This window comes from Antrostomus carolinensis, unplaced genomic scaffold (genome assembly GCF_000700745.2).
Source record: "Antrostomus carolinensis isolate BGI_N321 unplaced genomic scaffold, ASM70074v2 scaffold22083, whole genome shotgun sequence".
Classification (NCBI taxonomy): domain Eukaryota; kingdom Metazoa; phylum Chordata; class Aves; order Caprimulgiformes; family Caprimulgidae; genus Antrostomus; species Antrostomus carolinensis.
The window spans coordinates 540-23,802 of record NW_010303518.1 but is presented as its reverse complement, the minus strand read 5'-3'; the positions used below and the strand labels follow the sequence as shown (position 1 = coordinate 23,802).

General features: G+C 42.1%; 1 protein-coding gene across 1 annotated transcript in view; it reads left to right on the top strand.

The window, feature by feature from the left end:
- KIF4A (kinesin family member 4A) overlaps positions 1-19,864 on the top strand; it is a gene marked incomplete at its 5' end in the record, with an annotated part of 20,514 nt that extends 650 nt beyond the window's left edge. Inside the window, 28 exons of the mRNA XM_010164133.1 lie at positions 653-843; positions 1,123-1,215; positions 2,436-2,602; positions 2,855-2,949; positions 3,149-3,268; positions 4,479-4,654; positions 5,643-5,704; positions 6,340-6,475; positions 6,968-7,026; positions 7,235-7,340; positions 8,045-8,110; positions 8,393-8,578; positions 9,257-9,360; positions 9,661-9,805; positions 10,273-10,383; positions 11,161-11,244; positions 11,835-11,948; positions 12,186-12,341; positions 12,746-12,840; positions 13,265-13,394; positions 14,242-14,412; positions 14,808-14,915; positions 15,683-15,760; positions 15,849-15,950; positions 16,630-16,791; positions 18,179-18,298; positions 19,105-19,227; positions 19,679-19,864. Of these exons, the coding sequence (XP_010162435.1) occupies positions 653-843; positions 1,123-1,215; positions 2,436-2,602; positions 2,855-2,949; positions 3,149-3,268; positions 4,479-4,654; positions 5,643-5,704; positions 6,340-6,475; positions 6,968-7,026; positions 7,235-7,340; positions 8,045-8,110; positions 8,393-8,578; positions 9,257-9,360; positions 9,661-9,805; positions 10,273-10,383; positions 11,161-11,244; positions 11,835-11,948; positions 12,186-12,341; positions 12,746-12,840; positions 13,265-13,394; positions 14,242-14,412; positions 14,808-14,915; positions 15,683-15,760; positions 15,849-15,950; positions 16,630-16,791; positions 18,179-18,298; positions 19,105-19,227; positions 19,679-19,864 (3,446 nt within the window). The remainder of the gene's footprint in view (positions 1-652; positions 844-1,122; positions 1,216-2,435; positions 2,603-2,854; positions 2,950-3,148; positions 3,269-4,478; positions 4,655-5,642; positions 5,705-6,339; positions 6,476-6,967; positions 7,027-7,234; positions 7,341-8,044; positions 8,111-8,392; positions 8,579-9,256; positions 9,361-9,660; positions 9,806-10,272; positions 10,384-11,160; positions 11,245-11,834; positions 11,949-12,185; positions 12,342-12,745; positions 12,841-13,264; positions 13,395-14,241; positions 14,413-14,807; positions 14,916-15,682; positions 15,761-15,848; positions 15,951-16,629; positions 16,792-18,178; positions 18,299-19,104; positions 19,228-19,678) is intronic.
- Between the last annotated feature and the right edge of the window lie 3,399 nt (positions 19,865-23,263).

Here is a 23,263-nt window from a genome sequence, read left to right as displayed (position 1 = left end):
AAGTCCCTCCCCACCTTCCTGGAGCCCCTTCAGGTACTGGGAGGCTGCTAGAAGTTCTCCCTGGAGCCTTCTCTTCTCCAGGCTGAACAGCCCCAACTCTCTCAGCCTGTCCTCACAGCAGAGCTGCTCCAGCCCTCGCATCATCCTCGTGGCCTCCTCTGCACTGGCTCCAGTAGCTCCATGTCCTTGTGCTGTTGGTGGCCCCAGCACTGGAGGCAGCACTGCAGGTGGGGTCTGAGGAGAGCGGAGCAGAGGGGCAGAATCTCCTCCATTGTAAGGCAAGAGAATTTTATCAGGAATAACAGGGTAAATTGATAACCATCCTGTACCAGAAGCTGTTACTGGTGCTACAGTGGAGATGGGATGACAGAGAACTTACACTGTGTTTTTATGGCTGACTCTAGTAAAGCAGCAGAGCAGACTTAAAAAAGAACTGGGATAATAGTTTTATCTGTGCTTTGGGGAGCTTTTCATTGACTTTGTTTTTTCCCTTGGTCTTGCTCACTGTGACCTGTGCGTAAAGGTTGTGTAAACTGAGAGTGAGGTACAGTGGTTTTTGGAAGGATGGTTTTCCTGGAATGTAGCTTTGTTCATCAAAGTTTCCTCTGGTTCCCACGTGATTGTCTGATCTGGGTGCCCTTTGTTCCCCCAGGTTATAATGCTACTGTCTTAGCCTATGGACAGACAGGATCTGGAAAAACCTATTCCATGGGAGGTACCTACACTGCCAATCAAGAGCATGAACCTAGTGTGGGAGTCATCCCTCGGGTCATCAAGCTGCTGTTTAAGGAGAAGGAGCAAAGGCAGGATTGGGAATTCATCCTCAAAGTTTCTTATCTAGAGGTAAAAGTTGTTTTGATTTTCAAACTATGATAAAGTTCTGATTTGCAGATGAAGTGAGCTCTAATGAGGCCATCTCCTTCAAGTAATAGATATTTATTACATCAAAACCTGAAGCTACATAAGGTCTTGTCAGGATTCTGAGTCCTAGGTATATTTACCAGTAAAATGGATAGTGTCATGCAAAGTTAGTCCCAATTTCAGTGTAATTATATGGAGTTTTTATGTGAATTGCTCTCTTGTGAGGCTGCTGACTCTGAACTGCTGCTTTGATGCTTTCAGATCTACAATGAGGATATTCTAGACCTGCTGTGCTCATCAAGAGAGCGGTCTTCTCAAATCAGCATCCGGGAAGACCCGAAAGAAGGCATAAAGGTCTGTTGTCCTGTGTGTTGGGAGTACATAAGGGGATGACATGACTTGGGACAAATGTGTCAGTGAAGCAACTGTCTGACTGCTTGAGCACTGCTTTATATTAGTGCGTATGGAATCATTCCAGCTGCTCATTCCTCTCAAAACTGAGATGATGATGATGCTTAAGTGTACTCAGGGTAACACCAGTAGGGTTAGACATTCAGGACAAAGCCACTTGCAAGTCCTATTCTGCCTTTTTTTTTTTTTTGAAGGCTGATTTAGATGAATATCTGAGAATATTGTACTTCAGATCCCTTCACCAAATTTCAAACCCTGCTGCCGTTGTACTCTTCAGTTTGGCAGACAGAGAAGGGATCCTGAGGGGAAACAATTCCAGTGCTCGAGTTATTTTCTTAGCAGTGTTGTACAGATGTGTGTAGTGCAGAAAACTCTTGTGCTGCTGCTTGCTCTGTGGATTTCTTTTGTAATTAAACTTCTGTCCATGGGTTGTGCTTCATTCACACAGCTCTAGTTTGCAGCAGTGGGTGGGTTGTTGGTTGTCAGAGGCACAGCTTGGGTGCCTGTGACACCTGTAGCTCTGATCCATTAATGTTTTTGTTCTGTGTGGTGATGTGCTGCTCGCTGTCATCACTGCACACATCCATGTGTGATCCAGGGGGACAGGCCCTCCAGGGAAAGTGCACGTTTGCCAAGGAGCACAACAACCAGTCCTTACTACTCGGTCCCCCTCTGTCCTTTATGTCCCCAATACCTGCCTCCCTTCCACACAAATACCCCACACCCTTTAGCCAGTTTCACCTTCCTCTGCCTGTGACTGGCACAACTTTCAGCTCCTGTCTTGGCTGGGGATATATGAGGGCAGTTATTGATTTCTCCACAGGGTACTGAGGATCCCTGTCTCCATCCTGTCTCCATCCCATAGCTCAGTTGACCCATAGCTCACTCTCCATCCCATTAGCTCAAGCAGGCACAGAGGAACTTGGTGTGTACATTTAGAAATAGGATGAGGGAGAGGTGAAGCAATTTAGTTACTGACACAGAGTTCAGAATAAATTTTTGCTGGAGGAATCCATACTGAGCCTCTGGCTCAGAGTGAGACTGGTTCTTGTGAATTCATATTTACACATTGTTTGCTGCAGTCTAAGACAGGATAATTTTTCTGATGTAAGTTGGGGTGAAGAGGAAGGAGAGGATAAATAATGCTTTCTTCCTGGATACAGATTGTAGGGTTAACAGAAAGAAATGTCACCTGTGCTGAAGATACTGTATCCTGCCTAGAACAAGGGAACAATTCCAGAACAGTGGCCTCCACCGCAATGAACTCCCAGTCCTCACGGTCCCACGCCATCTTCACCATTTGTATTGATCAGAAAAAGAAAAATGACAAGTAAGTGTGATCGTGCAGCTGCTCCTGGCAGTTGTTAAGAGTCAGACTTACTCAAAATTTTATAGTCTTGCCTTTCTCCCTTGGTCTTGGCTGAACTCAGCTGAGCTACTCTTGAGGCAGTTCCTTTATTTGGATGTCTTGGGTAAGAAGTATATTTTTCAGCCCAATAGTTCAACTGTAATAACCAGTGGACTGCTCCTTTCCTAACTGCATGTTTACTTGAGAGAGTATAATAGTTTATTTCTGCCCTAGGAACAGCAGTTTTCACTCCAAGCTACACCTGGTTGATCTTGCTGGCTCTGAGAGACAAAAGAAGACCAAGGCTGAGGGAGACCGACTAAAAGAAGGTCTGTAGAAAAAGGACTGGTATACCTTGGGTTTCTTACCACTTTTGAGTTAATAAATTGAGTCCTTGTCAGGAAAAGCAAAGCAGTTCTTTAACCTTTATAATGTGCTTTTTTTAACCTTATTTTTTTAAAAAGGACAGGAAATGATCAGTTGTAGCTGCTGAGGTAGCTCTGCTCACTGTCATCTCTTTGTATGCAGGCATCAACATAAACAGAGGGCTCCTCTGCTTGGGCAATGTAATTAGTGCTCTTGGTGATGAAAATAAAAAGGGTGGTTTTGTCCCTTACAGAGACTCCAAGTTAACAAGATTGCTGCAAGGTAAGAGACAGGTGATAATAAAGCCTAAATCTACAGATGCACTTCAAATAATAAAGTAGCAAAAAAACCCCAACAGCCAAACAACTACAGTTCAAAGTGGGAGCTGCTGCTGACAAAGGGATTGCTTTAACTCGTCTTGCTGAAGCTAGGCCTTTTCTGTACTCTGTTTTTAAGTTGCAAACTTATGAAGTTGGACTCATTTATGAGTCCTGCTCTTTTGCAGTTCTTATGCAATGGGAGGAAACTAGACAAATCCAGTGCATTTTTGGGGGGAGGGAGAAGGAAGATGAGAAGTTAAGTCTGGAAGCAAAGATCTGTTATTATACCCTGATTATAGCTCCTTACTGGAGGATATCACAACCAGAATGAAGCTCAAGCTGTCTGTGCCTTTGCTGTGTGCATCACGTTTGTTTTGGTTTCTTAGTCTGAATATCTAGTCTTTATGGTACTTATTTTTCAACAGTTGTGATGCTCTTCTAATACATTCACCTAAATTAGCCTTTAATCTGGGCATAGCTATAGTAATGTAGTTTACTAGGATTTTTTTGGTAGTTAAAGAATTTAGTACAAAAAATTAGGCTCTTCAGTATTTTCCTTATCTGAAAATATCTAATAAAAAGAAACTGGATTGTGTGGAGCTGGATGTGGGGCCCCCTTTTTTTTTTTTTTCCTTTCTGATCTAAGCTTTATGAAGCCAGGATGTGTTAGTGTAAAACCAAAGGCTAAAATGCCATGTAGCTTGATCTGAACAAATATGTTCTTAACCAATAATTCTTTTAATTGGAAGACAGTGTGAATTCTGATGTCTGGATATCCATCCAGGTCTTGAATATTATTATGTGGGAGAAGGGAGGGAAGAACCTGAAAGTACTATGCTAGAAATGGCATACAGAAATTACAGTCATTACAGACATTACTCAAGAGGACAACAAGATTACTGGGCATTCAGATATGAAATCATCAGTGCTTAGAGCTGAGACATAATTTGGGGACTTTGGCTTTCAGAAAAAGCTCTTTAGTGTAGTATTGACTGGGGCAGAGGAGAAAGTAGATGACAATGGCACACAACTACAGCTGGATGCTTTCTGTATCTATGGGTAGATATTTTCTAGCTGTAGTATGGAGATGCACTCCTGTGGTCTTAGTGATGATATCTTACTAGTCCTTGCTCTATCTAAAAGCACCGATTATGCCTTCTTTTCCTTCTCAGATTCTCTGGGTGGTAACAGCCACACTCTCATGATTGCCTGCGTAAGCCCAGCGGATTCCAATCTGGAAGAAACTCTAAATACTTTGCGTTATGCTGACAGAGCAAGGAAAATAAAAAATAAACCAATTGTCAACCTTGATCCCCAGGCAGCTGAGCTGCATCATCTCAAGCAGCAGGTACTGGGTGCTCTGCTTGTCTGAGAGGAGCAGTTCTATCCTTTTGGTACTCGGTTCAGGAAACAGCAAGCAAAGACACAGGATGCCTAGCTACACAAAATATGCAAAAAATATTTACTCTGTGTTTCTCTGTCTCTTGAGATGGCTGAGTAAGTGTTGTAAAGGGAATACATTAATATTTTTTTATAACTCTCTAGCAACTCTTCAATACCATGTTCAAATGGTAGTGTTGGTGTGATTTACATTTCCCTTCCACTGAACAAATCATTGCCAGCCCATTAGGCTACAGGCAAAAATAGAAATACAGTGATGGCTGCCTTGCTGACATCAGCTGCTCATGTACAGCACGGAGTGGGAAGTGGAGAATGTTCCTATGTGGGCAGCTTCAGAGGGAAATAAGTTGCATAAACTAGAACTGGTTAAAGCCAAAGCTAGAAGTGCCCAAGGGCTTGTCTACTGGAGAGAGAACCAGGCTTGCATGTGACAATGTGTGTACAATATTCTTTCATGCTACCTCTCCAAAGGAAAACTTGGTCATCTGGTTCCACAAGGGAGGAAGTAAGTGGTTTTCCTTACTGTGCAGGACTGTTCACCAGAGCCTACTAAATGTTTATTAACATTCTGTGAACACAAATCATGTATTCAAGTGGCTTAGGAAGACAAATTATCTGACTGTTTCTCTCATGTGAAAGGTAGACCTGCCCTTTGGATCAGCGAGGTCTCTGACACCCTGCATAAAACAGCATGTCAGCTGTCTGAGTGACTTAACATGCACTGATCTGAGCATTCCCAATTAAAAGAAGGTAGCTGTCTCTTTTTTTAGGAGTAAATGACTTAAAATACTATAGCAACATGATTCCTTTCCACAAGCAATGGTAAAAGAACAGTTGTGGAGCAGGTGACCCTTATTAAAACTAAGGGATCTTAACAGTGTTCCTTCAACCATCTATGGGAGAGATTTACAAGTAGTAATTGTTTGTCTTTCTAGGTACAACAGCTACAGGTGTTACTGCTGCAGGCCCATGGAGGGACCCTCCCAGTGTCTATCAAGTAAGATTTGTAGATTAATGCTCATGTAACTGATGGCCATCACACACCAGCAAAGGCTCCAGATCTCTTTTGCTCCAGACAGTGCTGTAGAGTGAGACTAGAGCAAACTGGTTGCTTTCTAATAGGATCTGGACTCTTTTTTCTCCTTTTGTTCTTTGTGTCATGCTTACTGAAATTCCATGCAGTTTAGTTTGTAGCAAACCCCTTTAGATGGCAAAAAACAGTTGTAGAAAACATGAGTGGAACTAGGCAATGTCTCTGAAGTATCTGTTTCTCAGACCCATCCATCCCTCTATTCTTCCTCACCCTTCTACCTCTAAATACAGGGCACCTCCATCTACACTGTTCTTAAAAACACAAAATGCAGGGAAGAGTTGGATTGTGTAGGTGTTGTCTTCTGAGGATATTTCAAAACCCAAGTACATGCAGTTTACAGACCTGCCATTGCTTAAACAGCATTAACTGTTTCAAAAGGGTGTTTCTTCTCTTGCAAATGTCTACTTTTTATTTCTGTTCATCTGCTACAACCTGTATTTATTGTAAGTTATTTAGAAAACTTGGAGGTAATTTTAATGCTGTTAACAAACCTCTAGCAAAGTCATGTTCACAAGCAAATTGGTCCTTTAATATTTTAGTAGTATGGCACCATCAGAGAATCTTCAGTCCCTGATGGAGAAAAACCAGTCGTTAATGGAAGAGAATCAAAAGCTGAGCAGAGGGCTGAGTGAGGCTGCTGGTCAGACAGCACAGATGTTGGAGAGGATCATTCTGGTAAGGTTCAGTTACCCAAGAAGAGCTTTAAATTGCATGACTTCTCCTTTTAGCTGAAGATTAATCAATAGCAGCTCCTGTACTAATGGCATGTTAAGAATATATCTTTTTTTAATGTTCCTTTCACATTTATTTCAAATTTCTGGCTATCAGTCAGAACCAAAAGTCTTACAGAGCCTGTCAGAGCTTATAGGTCTGTGACTTCAGTAGGCAAAAGCAGAGCTGAATCTTTCAGCTCTTCTGTTGCTTTAACATTTTAAATACCAGCACTTGCACATGTGCTCTCTCTTCCCTCTTCCCCACTTCACTGCAGTGTATATTCCTGCTAAAAAGGAATATACAACTAAACAAACTAGTGGCAATGATCATGCAAGATCTTTCAGTACATTGATTTGCCACAGACAGCATATTTTTTTTGCTACAAATAAATTAGCTATTTTCTGGCTTCTTACCTTTTTTCCTACAATTCAGTATAATTCTGACTTCTCTTAGACAGAACAAGAAAATGAGAAGATGAATGCCAAACTGGAGCAACTTCAGCAACATGCTCTGTAAGTCTGTTTCCACACCCTCCTGGTGCTGAGGAAATGTCTTTCAGCATTAAATGTTTTTATTGGGATAAACTGGACACAGTCAGTTGGTGTTTGTTCACCCAGAACTTGTTTGTGTGTTCAGTGGGGAAAGTTGTTCCTCATGGGCATGTGTGACACAAACATGCTGTGTAATACCCATGGACTTATTCCCCTGTCTGCATTGCAGGTGCAAGCTTGATCTGCAGAAGCTGGTAGAGACTGTGGAAGATGAGGAACTAAAAGAGAATGTCGAGGTGATTCGCAATCTGCAGCAGGTTCTGGCTCAGTTGCAGGTAAGACTGAATCCAAAGAAAGAAGAGTGTGTGCTAAGCAAGTTTGCTAATGAAACCCAGGGTTTTGATCTGCTGAGCAATGAATTCTGCTCTGCAGAAACCTTGCTGAAGGAGCCCAGAAATTACAAATATTAAATAACTCTTGATATCCACTTCAAAACGAGCTGTCCTGCTGTGCTTTTAATGCTGCAGAAAGGCCACTTGTGCTTGAGTGGTTGCACATGGTGGGGGAAAAGGAAGAGTCTCCCTAAAGTCATCTGATAGGGGGAGATTAGCATGGATTTACAATCCAAAAATTGGAAGGAGAGTTATAAACTTGGTAGTTTTAATGAACAACCCAAATTGCACAGACCTGAAATTGTTAAATAGAAGTTGCCAAATCTTTGTCCAATTGAGGAACTTCTTTGTTCTCCCTCACTCAATATTCCCCATGTTCCCAGACTCCTTACTCCTGCGAGCAGCTAGCTGCCAATGCTGGAGTTCAAGGAAAACTAGCAAGATTGCCTTGCCCAGCTAGTCTAGGAGGAGTATGCTCAGTTTATTAAAGGAAGAAGACAATGCCATCCTCTTTCCAGAGACAGCTTTCTGGACAGAGGAGAATAACATCATGCTTTGTCATTATAGGCCAACAGACTGTTATTAGTTTGATTTTTACTTCATTGTTTACTTTTTACCAAAAATTTTCTTCTCTTTGTCTTATATAGAGTGAAAATGCTGCTACAATGGAAGCTGCTGTAGAGATGGCAAACACTGAACAGGATGCTACAGCTGTAAGTGAGGGATGTCCAGCAGTGCAGACCTTAACAGGGAGCACGTTGTTATCCCATCATCACTTTTATCTGTGTCCTTATGCTTGTTTTCTAATCCACATGTTTGATAAATATGTGTCACTTCTGTATGTGCTGCCTTTATTTGCTCAATGTGTTCAAGATCAATAACCTGTTGTCATTTTTTAATCTAAAAATGAATTTGAAGTGTTCTACAGAAACTGTGATCACACAGTTAAAGAGCTTTCGACTGGCCTCTCCAGCTCATTGCTGTATCTTCTCCAGGAAGCAGAAACAGGCCAGGATAGCAAGAGATCCTCAGATGACTTCACCACTCAACATGCCCTCCGTCAGGCACAGATGTCCAAAGAGTTGCTTGAATTGAATAAAGCCCTGTCTCTGAAAGAGGCACTTGCCAAAAAAATGACTCAGAATGATAGTCAGCTGGAGCCCATTCAGTCCCAATACCAGGTAAACTCTTCTGCAATGGTTCTTGGAAGGCTAGGGTCAGTTTCTTTATCCCAATTAATCTTTTTGATTTTTAATTTGATCTTTCAAGGTCACTTCCAATCCCTAACATTCTGTGATTGATGCAGTCACTGCATGCTGAGGGGGGCAGAGAGGAGAATCTGTGCTCTCATGAGCATGTTTGTATTGGGTCTGTCTGTTCTGTTAAGCAGAGTCACTGCTCCCTTGGGCATAGGGTGGGAGTTAACTCCAGGTGTCAGCAGAGAAGGTAGGGGGATGACCATGTCCAGCTATCTATAAATAGACAGTCTTTTCCCTGAAATAAGCTATTAGCCACTAGCTGTTTTGGAGATTTGCTTGGCCACATCAAAATGCAGGTACTTCATTGTTAACTCTCATCATAAAACCAGCTGAGCTGGCTTCCCTTCTTCACTAGCTGTGCTGGGATCTTCCACCTCTGAAATTGTTCAGTCATAACTTTTAGCTTGTTATAATGGTTCTGTGGACTGACTAAGATTTCAGTCTATGGAAGGCTAGTCCTTTTGATGCTCATACTGTTTTTAGATAAAGCAGTTTACAGCCTGTTGGAAAGGAACATGGTTTCTTGAGGCCTCCTGTCTTTGTCTCAGAATGGAGTTTCAGGGTTTTTATTTGGAGACTTACTATTCTTGTCCTTTCTAGACTAATATCAAAGATCTGGAATTGGAGGTCACTAGTCTGCAAAAAGAAAAGGAGGAATTGATCCTTGCTCTGCATATGGCAAAGAAGGATGTCAACCAAGCCAAGTAAGAGTGACTGTGCAATCTGTGTGGCTTAGCACTGAAAATTGTGTTCATGTGCCTGTGCAAATTCATTGTCTTACACTTACTTCAGCTCTTTGTAAAATCTCTTCTTTTGATGCAAATGCATCCCTTTAACACGCTGTGTGAGTTGTATGAACTGCAAAGAAGCCTGATGAGATAATGGGAAAGATGATAATACACAAGTGCTTTATTTTTTCATAAGGTGTCTCTAAAGTTGGAGAGTATTTGTTTGAGAATAACAGTTATTGGAGCTGCTGTTTCTAACATGTGATTTCTTTCCAGACTGAGTGAACGACGTCGGAAAAGACTTCAGGAGTTGGAAGGGCAAATTGCTGAGCTGAAGAAAAAGCTGAATGAGCAATCAAAGCTCTTGAAGCTGAAGGAATCTACAGAACGAACTGTCTCCAAACTGCACCAGGAGATCAGGGTAATTAACCCCAGCATGCAGTTCTCAGGCTTGCTACAGGCAGCAGGCACTCACTTCCTCGTTTGTTAGACTGGGAACACCAGTTTCTGGCAAGATTCCTTTGACCACAATTGCTGGTGTAATACAACAGGCAGGTGACTACTGAGACTTGGAGGAATAAAAGAAGTCCAAAGTGTCTTCTGACTCTTCTGATAATTTACTGCATCAGTCAAATCGCTTGACTTCACTTTGATTTCCATATGTATACCATGTATGTGTCTGTCTTCCCTTTATGCCTTAAAAAAAATGAATTCCTGGGTTTTAGCTCTTTGAGAGTGTCCTTGGGTGTGTACTCTGAGTGGGCAGCATGCTGTAACGTTTCCCATCTGCCACTCCCCACCTCTGACAGACACACTAGGGGAATGTAGGTTGAAACTACCCAGAATTGCAAATACTGGACATTTCTTCCAGCCATTTCTGTTTTTCAGGAAATGAAAAGCCAAAGGGTACAACTGATGCGCCAGATTAAAGACGATGCTGAGAAATTCAGGCAATGGAAACAGCAGAAGGACAAGGAAGTGATCCAGCTGAAAGAAAGGGTGAGCAAACAATAAGCCCCCAAACTGCACCTCCCTCTGAAGAGTGAAACAAATCATTAAAGTGTTTGCTGCAAGGCTTTGTTTAACTTGCAAGCATCTGAAAAACATCTGGGGAATGCTTTGAAGAGAACACTGCTTCATATGGTTGCCACCTTTCACCAGTTGTCATAAATTGACTCGCTTGCTTGTGTCTGGCAATCTTAAAGCTCATGACACAGTTGTCGTGATTCAGCTATAAAGCAGAAGGCAAATAGAATTAATATTCTAAAGTATTTAAAGTTGTAGGATTTGGCCACGGAATGGGAGGCATTTTAACTTTCAAAGAAATATTGAATCTGCAGGTAAACAGTGAGAATTGTTAATGAAATCCAGCTGGCCTGTAGCATCCCAGTGTAATGGACAGCAAACAGCTGGACCTCCTGAGTTCTGGTCTCAGGGGGGTTCTCACTGTAAGATGTTTGCTCCCCAATGCTTTGGAACACTAACTCTTAAGCTTTTGGTTTGAAATCTCTTACAACCTTCAGGCTCCTAAATGGTTTTGATGGGAAGTTTGAAGCCCTTTCTGGCCACTTTAAGCCTAACAGCTGTTTGGTCTCAGAAGGACTAAGCTTAAGTGGCTTAAGCTTGTCGTGATCAGTGAAATTATTATCATGAAGTGCTTGCATTGCAGAACAGCAATTATTCTGTTCCAAGAAGTGTGAAATTGGCAATAGGTCTTAATGTGACATATGACTATTATTTTTTTTCCCCCTCTCTCTCAACACTATTTCCTTGCAGGATCGTAAGAGACAATATGAGCTGCTTAAGCTAGAACGAGATTTCCAGAAACAGGCCAACGTACTGCGGCGCAAAACAGAAGAGGTGAGGAGCCAATATCTGCTAGAAGCTCCTACTGATTCCTAAAGGTCTGCAAAGTGTGGTTGGAGGTTGTAATAGGATATGCAGAGAAACTTAAAAGCAGTTGGGAGGTCTGGAAATAGGGGCTTTTTTTTTTCCCTGTAGAAAAATATCATGTTTCTGTCTTGTAGCCTTTGAGGGATTCTAGTTCCTCAGAGGGTAAATTACCCTTTGGCATCAGGCTGCTGTGGCAAATCCATTAGATACCCAAGCTACAAAGTGAGCTTGAGGGTTGGATATGCTAGAGTGCAGTTCACAATTCTTTCAGGATGGCCCTATAGAAGAAATGCATCTTGAAGCCATAATTTTTGGATGCTTTCTTCTACCTTCAGGCCTAGAGGCAGATCCCCTTTAAACTGGGAATCTCAGCAAAGGAAATCAAGTCAAGGACTCTAGTCTTAACTTAATTCTAAAGTTGTTCTGGTTTTATTAATGTTATCCTCTTTTTCTCATCGTCTCAATGTCTGGCTTGCATTGTGAATACCTCCTGTTTTCAACTGTTGCAGATTAAGTGAAGTAGCTACTGTTCAGCTCTTGTGTAAAACATTTTGCAGGCAGCAGCTGCTAACAAGCGCCTGAAGGATGCTCTGCAGAAACAACGGGAGGCTGCAGATAAACGGAAGGAAAGTCAAAATCGGGGGATGGAAGGAGTTGCTGCACGAGTAAAAGTGAGTAATAATGTGTTGTGTGTTCCAACAATCATGGGCAAACTTGGTTTTTTTTTAATTTGGGTACTGCTGGGGTTGATGGTTAGAGAGGAGAGGGGAGAAATACGGAGTTACATATTAAAGGAGACAAAGTGATTATTCGGTTTATCTCTGAAGTCATTTCAGAGATGGATTCAGTCCTGAAGTTGTGACTGCAGTGAACCTTTATGCTGTTTGTTTGGGTTTTTCTCCCTCCAGAGCTGGCTTGCAAATGAAGTAGAGGTTCTTGTTAGTACTGAAGAGGCTCGACGGCACCTTGCAGACCTTCTGGAGGACAGAAAGATCTTGGCACAGGAGCTCCTTCAGCTTAAAGAGAAGAAAGATGCTGGGGAAAACCCACCTCTAAAGCTGCGGGTAAGAGAGGAAAATGCCATTTTCCCTGTCCCACACCTCTGCTGTTCAGTGTGTGCTCTCACTTATTCCCTCCTGATCGACCTTTTCCCTCAGACTGGAGGGATGGAGATGGTTCCCTTCCTGGAAGAAGGGGTTAATGTTGCTGTCCTCTGGCATGTCAGGGAACAGAGTTGCTGAAGTAGCTTGTTACTTAATGTCATGCATCTGATGGATGTGAGTGGATCACATCCCTTATCAAAGACTTCACGCTTTTGGGAAGCAGCAATGGAATTTAAGCTGTGGAGAAATTCTGGGAGGCTTCTATAATAATATGGCTCCTCTTTGCTGAAATGTCTGTAAATGAAAGCCCAGCCTTGTATGTGTTTCTTCACCTGTTACTTCTGTCCATTGCTGTAATTCTTTAGAGACGCACCTACTCCCTCGCGGATTTGCAGGCATCAGAGATGGATCTCTCCATCTCAAAGCAGATAGAAAGCCTGGAGACTGAGATGGGGCTCAGGTAAGAGACAGTATGACCAAGATGATTTGTGCAACCTTACCTCCAAGTTTTTCTTTCTACTCATCTCTATCTACAACTCTTCTGTGAAACAGAAGAGAAAGTAAAATAACTTACACACTGACACTAAAAATAATGAGATAAGACCATGTGGTTTTCCTGGTTTGAATTTTTCCAAAATACAGAGCTGGGAGGACACTACTCAATGAGTAAGGTTACTTTCTGTCTTGGCTGTTGGTGAGCATCTCTGTATGAGGAGAAAGGCTGCCCTCCTAATTGGAAGGGTGGAAGCATTAAGCTGTATTAAGCAGTTAAAATTTTAACTTGAACCATTTTGTCTAATATTCTGGTAACAGTAATTTTACCACAGACACTTGCCCAGGTTTTCTCCTGTGTTGTAACCTCAAATACATTAATTCTTCCAAAGGAGTGCCCAGATAGCAGATCTACAGCAGAAACTCTTGGATGCAGACAATGGTGATCGTGCCAAACAGCGTTGGGACAGCATTGCAACAATTCTAGAGGCTAAATGTGCTTTGAAGTATCTCCTTGGAGAGGTAAATCCTGAATTTTCCTATTTTATCACTAAAAACAAAGGTTCTTGGTCTGTTTAGCCAGGAACAAAATGAAATGACTAACAGGCTGACAGCAGAGCTGAGTTCAAGGGAAGCACTCTTGTACTGGATGAGGTTTATTGCCCTCACAGCTTCTGATTAAAATATTTTCCTGCACTCTAGATAACTTTGGAGAGTGAAATCTAAAAATTAGGGAAGAGGGAAAGAAAATAGACCTGGGTCTGGAGATACCAGCTAAAGCTGTGCTTACAGAAGGCTTGCATGGGAATAGTAAAAGGGAAGAGACAAGTGGGAGAGAAAGTACCTAAAAATACTTGCTGAACAAGGAGGTGATCTGCAGGGAAACAAGAGGAGTACTCTGAGCTCAGAGTGGAATGGATGTTGAGATGGGAGAAGCTTGAACAAGACTCGGAGTAGGAGAGAGTAGGAATTGGGCTAATGTGGAATCAAGGAAAGAGCAACTGAATGACAAAATAATTTATCAATCCCTGGTACTTGGAAATAAAAGGAGAATAATGAAGAAGCTAATATGGGAGAGCATTCATTTTTGGGGTCTCTCTAATTCTCAGATTTAAAGTGCTGCAGGAAAGGAGATTGATCTAGAACTGTTAACAAGGCTTCCTGCTATCTTGCACTTCCATGCTTGATGTCTAGCTCTGAATCTCTCTCTCATCTGGTCTCTTTGTTGCTGATGGCCAGTCCAGTTCTTAGGGTGGCTGGAAGTTAAACAGAAATTCTTTGTCTTCAGACTGCAGCATGTCTGTCCTGAGAGACATTATGAAACATGGGACTCACTGACCCAAGCAATCATTTTGCTTTTGTCTTTCAGCTGGTCTCCTCAAAAGTGCAGGAAAGTAAGTTAGAGAGCAGCCTTCAGCAGAGTAAAGCCAGCTGTTCAGACATACAAAAGATGCTGATTGAAGAACGAAACCATTTAACAGAGATGGAGGCAGAGTTCCAAAATCAGCTTTTGGTGCAGGAACAACACCACCAGGAAAAGGTAAAACATAAGTGATAGAAATCTTGAGAGCTCCTGTGTCTTGGGACTCTGATTCCCAGATCTGCTCAGAGATAAAGGCAAAGAGGATGTGCTGAAACCAATCTGTTGCTGTGTATCTAATCAAGATTTGTTGGACTCTTGCACAATAGTTAACAAAAGCCCAAGAAATCTCCCTATTCATCTGTCCTGGGGAAGGTGTTTTATTCAATAACTTCTCACAATGTTTTGAGTGAGGATGTTACACCTGAGCACAAAAGAAAACTTTTAAAGTAGACCAGGGCAGAACCATGCTGGAAGTGACAGAGAATCTTTCTGAACTTGTCAAGTCCTCAAGGCTGCCAGAGGTCTCCAGGAATTCACACCTGTCTCTCTCTGCTATATTAACTTGCTTTCAGGTCCTGTACCTGCTTAGCCAATTTCAGCAAAAAGAAGCAGCAGAGAAGAAATTGGAAGATTCATTAAGTGAACAAGAAAAACAGCTACAAGAGCGACTCAAGTTCCAGGTGGAGTGTCTGGATGTGGCGTGGGGGGGTGTGGCTTATTAGGGCTACCTGGTAGTTGGAATAGTGGCTTTAGAGTGAGGAAAGTGCAGAAGGATTGAGAGCATTTGTAGCTGAGATTACTTGATTCAGTTGGTTGCAAAGGATAGTTGTTGTTACAGGTTTGAATAAACCTTTTTTCTCTTTATTTATCTCCTTCCATTAAACAAATGTCAATGCAGCAATGACACCTATCACAGTCTGACCAGCTCAAGCAAACTTCTTCCATGCTCAGAACACCTTTAGGATATTCAACATGCTGTTACTAATCCTTTGCTGAACACAGCTCCACTGTGCTCTCAGCAATGGGAGAACTTCACCTTGACCATATAAACATGTTACAAGCTGCACCTTGTCTTGTCACTAAGGGAATTAAGTGGTGTAGGAAGCTCCTGTGGAAGTGCCTGTTCAGTGGTGGGTTAAAGCCAAATCAGCTCTAGGTGCACCTCATTTTCAGATAAGCTTTAGAAATAGAGGGAGATGTATGTTAAATGGTCACTCTGAAAGGGTCACATTCTCTCTGTTGTATTGGCAGTATTATGCATGAAAAAAAAAAGTAGTAGCACTAATGATTTTCCTGATCTAAAAGTCAGAGCTGATCTCCTGTTGGAGAATACAAACAAACCCCTCTGGTGTTGCAAGAAACACCCAAATAGAACTATCTATCCCAAACAACTACTTGTGCTACCCCCCCACTTAAGCCTATAGGTTTCTTCTTGTCTTGCAAACAGGAGGAAGAGCTGGAGAAAATGAGGGAGATGTGTGAGAAGAACCAAGAGCTTCTCCAGGAAAACGACACTCTCAAACAGGTAGAGATCTGGAGAGACACAAGTCAAAGAGCTTCTTGGCATCTGGGTTCATGTAATTGGCAAAGCTGACTTGTGTCCCTCTTCACAGAAACTGCTGCTCCTCCAAGTTGCCAGTGGCCAGAAGATCCGTCACATTCAGCAAAGGCCATCAGAGTCCCCAGATTCTTCTTTTGATTATATTCCACCCAAAGTAAAAGTTCTGCATATTAGTTTTCTACCTTTGTTCTTGTCAGAAGTGAATGTTTGCTGTTAATCATCTTGGGTTCTCTCTGCCATCTTACTTTTTACAAGCCATGGTGTTCTGCTTAGTGAAGTAGACTTGTTTTCTACTTCAGATAGGCCTTAAGGTTTCTGCTTTTCTGTTTTCAGAATACTTCTGAAACCAGCACTAGTTTTTAGATCTTTACCAAAAAAAAAATCAGAAAACTTGTTTCCTCAGTCTAATTATGTCTGACTCTGTATCCTCCCTGGTAATCCAGGTGTTGTCTCTGTACCATTTCCAGTCTCTGAATCATGAAGCAAGGCATCTGTCATAGAAAATTTAAGCATTGCCTTGCAAAAGTGCTCAATCTTATTGGTGGGAGGAGTAAATGATCTCAAACTACTTTGCCAAGACTATGACACAAATCTATTAATTTCCCAAGGATTTGTCAATTTTTAAAGTTTGGGGTTTTTTTCCAAACTGTTTAAATTAACTGATTGAATTTTTAATCCTGACAATCTGGTCTTTTGTCTCCTCCCTAACCTGCCAGCTCCCTTGGCTGTCTGAGAGGAGTGGGGCTGTGGTGGTGGGGCTCTGAAGTACCTTAACAAAATATAAACTCACTTATTTCTTCTGGGACCTCAACTGTTGTAATTTCCATGTGTAGCCAAAACCTCGTCGGCAAACGACAGCCAAACCCCGAGCGCTGACCCCAGAAATGAATGTGGAAGAGCTGTTCTCTGACTCGGGGGAGTCTGGAGGGGAGATGGAGGATGCAGACTGGGTTCCAGTAAAAGCAGTCAAAGGAGCAAAGAAAAGTGTGATGGGGGTAAGATCCAGTTACACTTGACTTGTTATTCCCTAGGAGGGAATCACTTGCCTCTATCCCTAAGGATCTAGTGTGTGTACAGAGCAACAGTGAGGCTGTGGTGTCTCCACTATTGCTCTGAACCACCTTCATGTGATAGTACTGCTGGTCTTAGCTATTTATGATCTTCTGACAGAGCAAGGTGCCCATGGTCAGCAACACCTTCCTGAATAGTTTTTCATTGGATGGGTCACCTGCCATGAGACACATGTTCTGTCCTGCTGGCTGTGGCTGAACTGGCTTCAGTGTTTCAGACAGCAGTGAAATAGCAAACCCCTAGCAGATGCTTTATCCCTTTATTGAGCCTATTTGAGGTGTTTGTATCAGTCTGCTGGGCTGGAAGCTTCAGCCTGCTGCTCAGTTAGTCCTTGATGGGATGGAAGAGGTGATTTGAATGTCCTGAACACAAGTCACTGAACCAATGGACCTCTTTGGGCTTGAACTGCTATGAAGCTAGAGCCCTGTTGTGAGAGTCATTCTTCTTTCACAAAGCAGTGAGTTATGACATCTTTCACTATTGAGTGACTGAAAATGTCAGCAGTTACCACAGAAAAACTCGTAAATTTTAAGGTCTATCTTTAGTTCCTTTCACTGAAGCTTGCCAACCTGATAAATTCTGAACTACAGCACTACTGGCAGTTTGGGTTTTGGGGAGTTCTTTTGGGCCACATTGCAGGAAGGAGGGTTTGTGCTTCACACTTGGCTGTTCTGAGTTCATTTATGTAGCCTGGTGGAACTCCAGTGCAAGTTACTGCTCTGTGTAGTCTGCTACTGCTTCATGTACCCAGACTAGCAGAGAGATTCTGATATTATGACATCAGAGAGATCTCTGATATGCTGTGAAGCAGCTAAATTGGGTCACCTCCAGCTAGATGGAGGGCCCCAGGTTTGGTGACCCAGATTTGCCTCTTAGTGCTCAAATGTTGGCTTGTCTAACTGACCCTGAAACCAGCATCCTTTTGGGTGGCTTAAGGTCAAGGACTGAGTAATTGAAGAAGCTTATCTTGGGGATGCTGAAGCCAGAGATGGCTCTGCAGGTAGAAAGGCTGGATGAGGCTTTGAGCAACCTGGTCTAGTGGAAGGTGTCCCTGCTGCTGGCAGGGGGGTTGGAACTGGATGATCTTTAAGGTCCTTTCCAACCCAAACCATTCTATGATTTCTTTTCTTGGGATGCAGGACTGATGGTGAAACAATAAAAGGTTCATGGCAGCTTGGGAATGGTACTGTCCTTTATTTAGATTGCTTCAGGTGTTGATAACTGTGACAATCTAGATGCAGTCTGTAAAACACTGAAGCTCTTTCTGAAAGCACCAAAGCTCTTTCTGCACAGAACTCTTCTCTCACTTAGTGCTCCTGCAAGGGCTGGTGTGGAAATAGACAGTGTGGCTGCAGGAAGCAGAAGGTGGGCTGCACTGAAGGCTGTAGCTGTGACTCTGCAAAGTGCAGAAACAGAGACCCTGGCTTTCCGGTGAGTAGTGCATGTGGGAGGCCCTACACCCAACACCCAGACTACACAGTGTAGTAAAAGCAAAGCTGGGTGCATGGAGAAGTGGTTATACCATGAGTGTGTGTGTTTGGAAAGTTCAAGCATATGCACCTCTGCAACATCTGTAAATGTTGCTGTAATTCAGTGTTTATCTGTGGTAACTGAGTACAGAGTTTTCCACAGCAGTACCTGGCTCTTGCACTAAATACAGAAGTTTGTGTGATGTCCCAAGTCACATCGATTTACCTACTGCCAGTGGTCAGCCATGAACCTGAAGACAAACAATTCAAGTCTTTCTATTGCACTTAATAAATAAAAATTGTATCTTTGGCTTCAGATGGCACAAAAACTTAACTCACTTTCAGATTTTTATATTTTTTTTCCCAAAGAAGGGAAGGGATAACTTGGGGAGGGAGCTGTAGCATCAGGCAGGTTCATGAGCAACTGATGTTCATTAGAACTCTTGCTGGAAATGTTTGGATCTTAGAGACCTGAAGCAGAGGCCTCCCCTAAAGTAATTCTTTAATTATTGATTATCTGATGAAACCAGTTGCCTGACAGAGAGAGGCATCCTGTGCTAGGAATTACTTTCCAACTGGAGAAAAGGTGGCTTAGGGACCCATCGATTATCTGATGAAACCAGTTGCCTGACAGAGGCAGCCTGTGCTAGGAATTACTTTCCAACTGGAGAGAAGGTGGCTTAGGGACCCCTAATATTTCTTCAGCTGTTGGTGGGGAAGGAAAGGATGGAAATTGTAGAAGTGTTTCAAAATATTACTGCCCCTCAGGATGCCACGCTGTGCGAGGACCGAACAAGGGACTCTGATGGTTCCTTCAAGCTCGAAGACCCCACTGAAGTGACTGCAGGAGAGACCTTCTTTCAGCCTGTGTGTGTCACACCAACTACAAAGGTACTGCCTGAAGCTGTAAGAAAGGACAGGGGTTCTGAATGTGGTGGATCTTAAAGAGCTAAAAAAAACAAGATGATAGACTGAGGAAATGGGCTCCAGTTGTGGCCAGGGCAGTTGAGATGGGATGTGAGGAAGAATTTCTTTGCTGAAAGGGTTCTGAGGCATTGGAAGGGGTTGCCCAGGGCAGTGGTGGAGTCCCCATCCCTGGAGGGATTGAAGAGTCGTGTAGACACAGTGCTGAGGGACATGGGTTAGTCGGGGACTGGTCAGTGTTGGGTTCATGGTTGGACTGGATGAGCTTAAAGGGCTTTTCCAATCCAGGCCATTCTGTGATTCTCTTGCTGTTGACCTGGCAACTTCTATCTGTGCTGCCTCCAAGCTCCAGAGGAAGCTGGCTGGCGTCTTCAGGGCAGTGACCAACTCTAAATTACCTTCCTTGCTTTTCACATAGGTCCTGAAAGATATCACAGACCAAGATGTGTTCATGAAGAAGCCCAGCACTGCTGCTTCCCTGGTCGTGAGAGATGAGGAGTCCCAAGAGAACCAGATCCCATTGGTAAAGAGAAAGAAGAGAATGCTGAGCAGCAACACCAGCTTCTTCTCAGGTTGTACCCCTATCAAAGAGGAGCTGGACTGATGAAGATGCCACTGGATTGTGCTGAGCTTCATTACACCGTGGTGCTGGTGACAACTTAAAGTGTTGGGATCTCTTGCTACAGCAAAGGCCTGATGACTGTCCGGCCTGAGAGCTGCTGGCATCAGCAAGGGAGTCAAACACTAGTTCTTGCTGGATTGTGTCCAGTTCTCTGTAAATATTTGTATGTCTGGGACTTGGGCCGATGGTGAGAAACTCTCTCCTCTGGAATTCCTGTAGTGAGTGGAGGGGATTGATCCAGGTTGCTCATTCCAGCTGCCTTCCTCCTCCTGAGCTGTGAACATGTTGGGTACAGTTAAATCCATAATCTTGAAAGAACTTTGCATTTGCACTGGAAATCTGAGCACTGTCTCTTCCAATACACCACGAGGAACTGTTTTGCTGCCAGTTGTGATCCACTGGCACTGTCTCTAGTCTTAAACTAGCTAGCAGCTATGAACTGGTCAGTGTTTCACCACCCTTGGGGGCACTGCTCTGTCCTTGTTCAATGAAGTTAGAAACTTGCTAGCTCTATGTGAATATTGTAGTGTTTTAACTTGGTTTTGTAGCTTTAATAAAGTAACTACTAGAAAAAAAAAACAAAACCAACCCTGACTCTTTATTTTACAGTATTGTGTATGATGAGCTCTACAGGTAAAATTGGTTTCAAAACTGTCCCAGCAGTTGCTGTGCTGTCTGCTCTAGGGTTTTTTTTCCTGTCCTACTCAAAGAAGGGTACTGCCCCTTTCCTTTCCTCTCTTTGCCCCTGTCTTGATTTTTTTTGAGTCACACCATGAAGGAAGAGTGGCAAATGTAATTTTTTATTTCTCCCATGATAATATTGACAAGACTTTGACATTGTACTTTGATACACCCTCTACATTTATCTTCACTATTAACAACTCTGTGGCTTCTGGTTTAACAGGAACTGAGCAGGATTCTCTGCCCAGGAGCTGCTCAGACACCTTTAATAAACATCAAAGGATAACTGGCTGGTTTCTCCTGGTCTCATGATGAACAAGTGCTGTAACTTCCCCTTCCCTCTCCATGCTTGATTCTTTCACAAGGAGGGGTTGGGGCAGAGCAGGGATCTCTAGAAGCTCTTTTTCAGGTGTAGTAGGAGCAGGATTTGTGCTGAACCTGGCAGGGTTCTGTGCCAGGAGCTGTGTGGTGCATGGGCAGGTGGTGACTGTGAAAAGTTGCACGTGTACCACTCAATAAAGAACTATGAACTGACTGCTCTTCTAATTTCACTCATCCCTTTAGTTTCCAAACACATAAGATCTAAAAATATTGGTTTCAAAGTGATTTAGACAAACTTGTAAACTGTGAGGACTTTGACCCAGGGAACGGGCACATCCATCTCCTCCCACCATCCCTCCCACCCTTTCTGCAGAGGGTTGGATGCTGAGTCAGGACCATTTCACAGTTACAGAACAAAGATGCAGCACAAAGGGTGACAAATCTCAGTGCAGCGAAACACAAGGTACCAAATACCTGTGGTTGGAAGTGAACTTGTCCTCCTTGTAACCAGGATTATGAACTAATCCTCCCGGGTGGCTGGGAGCTGTGTGTGCTCGAGGCGGGTCTCTCCTCCCTGTTCCCAAACGCTGCTGCTGAGCTGGAAGGTGCTGGAGAAGAGCAGCTGCCCAGGACAAGGGGCTCTTTGAGTTTAACCTCTGCTGCTGGAAGAGGATGAGTTCTGTGGGGCTCGCCTGCCTGTGCCCCAACACACCAACCACACCTCGGGACACCCCACTCGGGGACACCTCGCTCAGGGTGAAACCCAGGGGAGCAGCTTCATTTGATGCCAGGAGCTCAACAGCTGCTGATGGGGGACAGGGGGACAACCCTGATGGCACAGCCAGCAGCTCCCCTCCCTGCTATACATTAAATATAAATATATATATATATGAGTGTGTGTCTGAGACTGTATGGATTTGTAGAGCAGATGTGTAAGAACACGTGTCACTGTGAACAAGAGAGTGTGTGAGCGAATATAAATGTATTTATACATATATTAGAATATCACATATATAAAAGAATGGGTGCTTGTGAGCACTGGGTGTGGCCTTGTGTCTGTATGTTATATATACAATAGATAGATAGTATATTGTAGATTACATAATAAGTAATATAAGTAGTTGTATGTTTAGATATATAAAGTCTGTCTAGATACAGATATAGAAAATGCTGTGTATCTAGAGAATATATAAATCTAGAATCTTAGACTCATTTAGGATAAAAAAGACCCTTAAGATCATCAAGTCCAACCATTTTTAAATATATATATATATAAAAATATATACACACATAAATATGCATATTAAAATATGTTTTATATAAAAGCTACATGAACATTATATAAGCTAGTGTTAGATGTTCTATGTTATAGTCAGTATATATATTGCATATCGAATCTGTTTTATATGTGTATATATACACACACGTTCCCATGCCCCATGAAAGGGTGCATAGGCTATTAAAATCAATCAATCAATAAATAAATAAAAAGCATCGGTTTCTATGTGTTTTAGATAAATTATATATGGTAGATAATATATCATATATTGTTACACTTTATATAGTAATATGTCTTATGTGCTATGTATTGTGTGTGTGTATGTGTGTGTGTGTATATATCTATTTATTTAAAATGTTCTCTGAGACTGTGTGTGGAGAAAGTATAAATATATATATATATATACACACATATATATGTATAAATATATATATATGTATAAAAGATTTCTATGTGTGTGTGTGTGTGTATATATATATATATATAAAAGAATAGCTGTTGGGAGCACAAGTGAGTGCATGTTGGTTTGTAAGTATTTAAAGAGAGAGACAATATAATGTTTATATACGTATATATCACAATATTACAATATATACAAGAACAGGCGTCTGTCAGAGAGCGTGGGCGTGTGTATGTAAGGATATTATACATACAGTATGTATGGATATATATATATATTATCTATATATAAAGGGTGGCTGAGTGTGTTTAAGTGCATGCATAATTAACTGCTATATATTTGCTATACACACACACACTATTCTGTATCTATCTCTATATCTCTAAGAGATACAGTAAATATTGACATTATCTGTGTACTTTACACATTGTATTGTAGGGATGAAAAAAGGGTCTCAGACCATTCAGAGCACAAATAGACATGAAATAACAGGAGACTGGGGGAGGGTGTGGGGGTTTTTATTATATATATATATATACACATACACACACACATATATATGTAATATATAATTGTAAATACTGTTCTAATATATAATATCAAACAAAATAGAACTATTATATAATATCAAATATAAATATGAATAATAGTCATAATACATAATGGATAACATGGCATATAGAAAATATGCTGTATTATT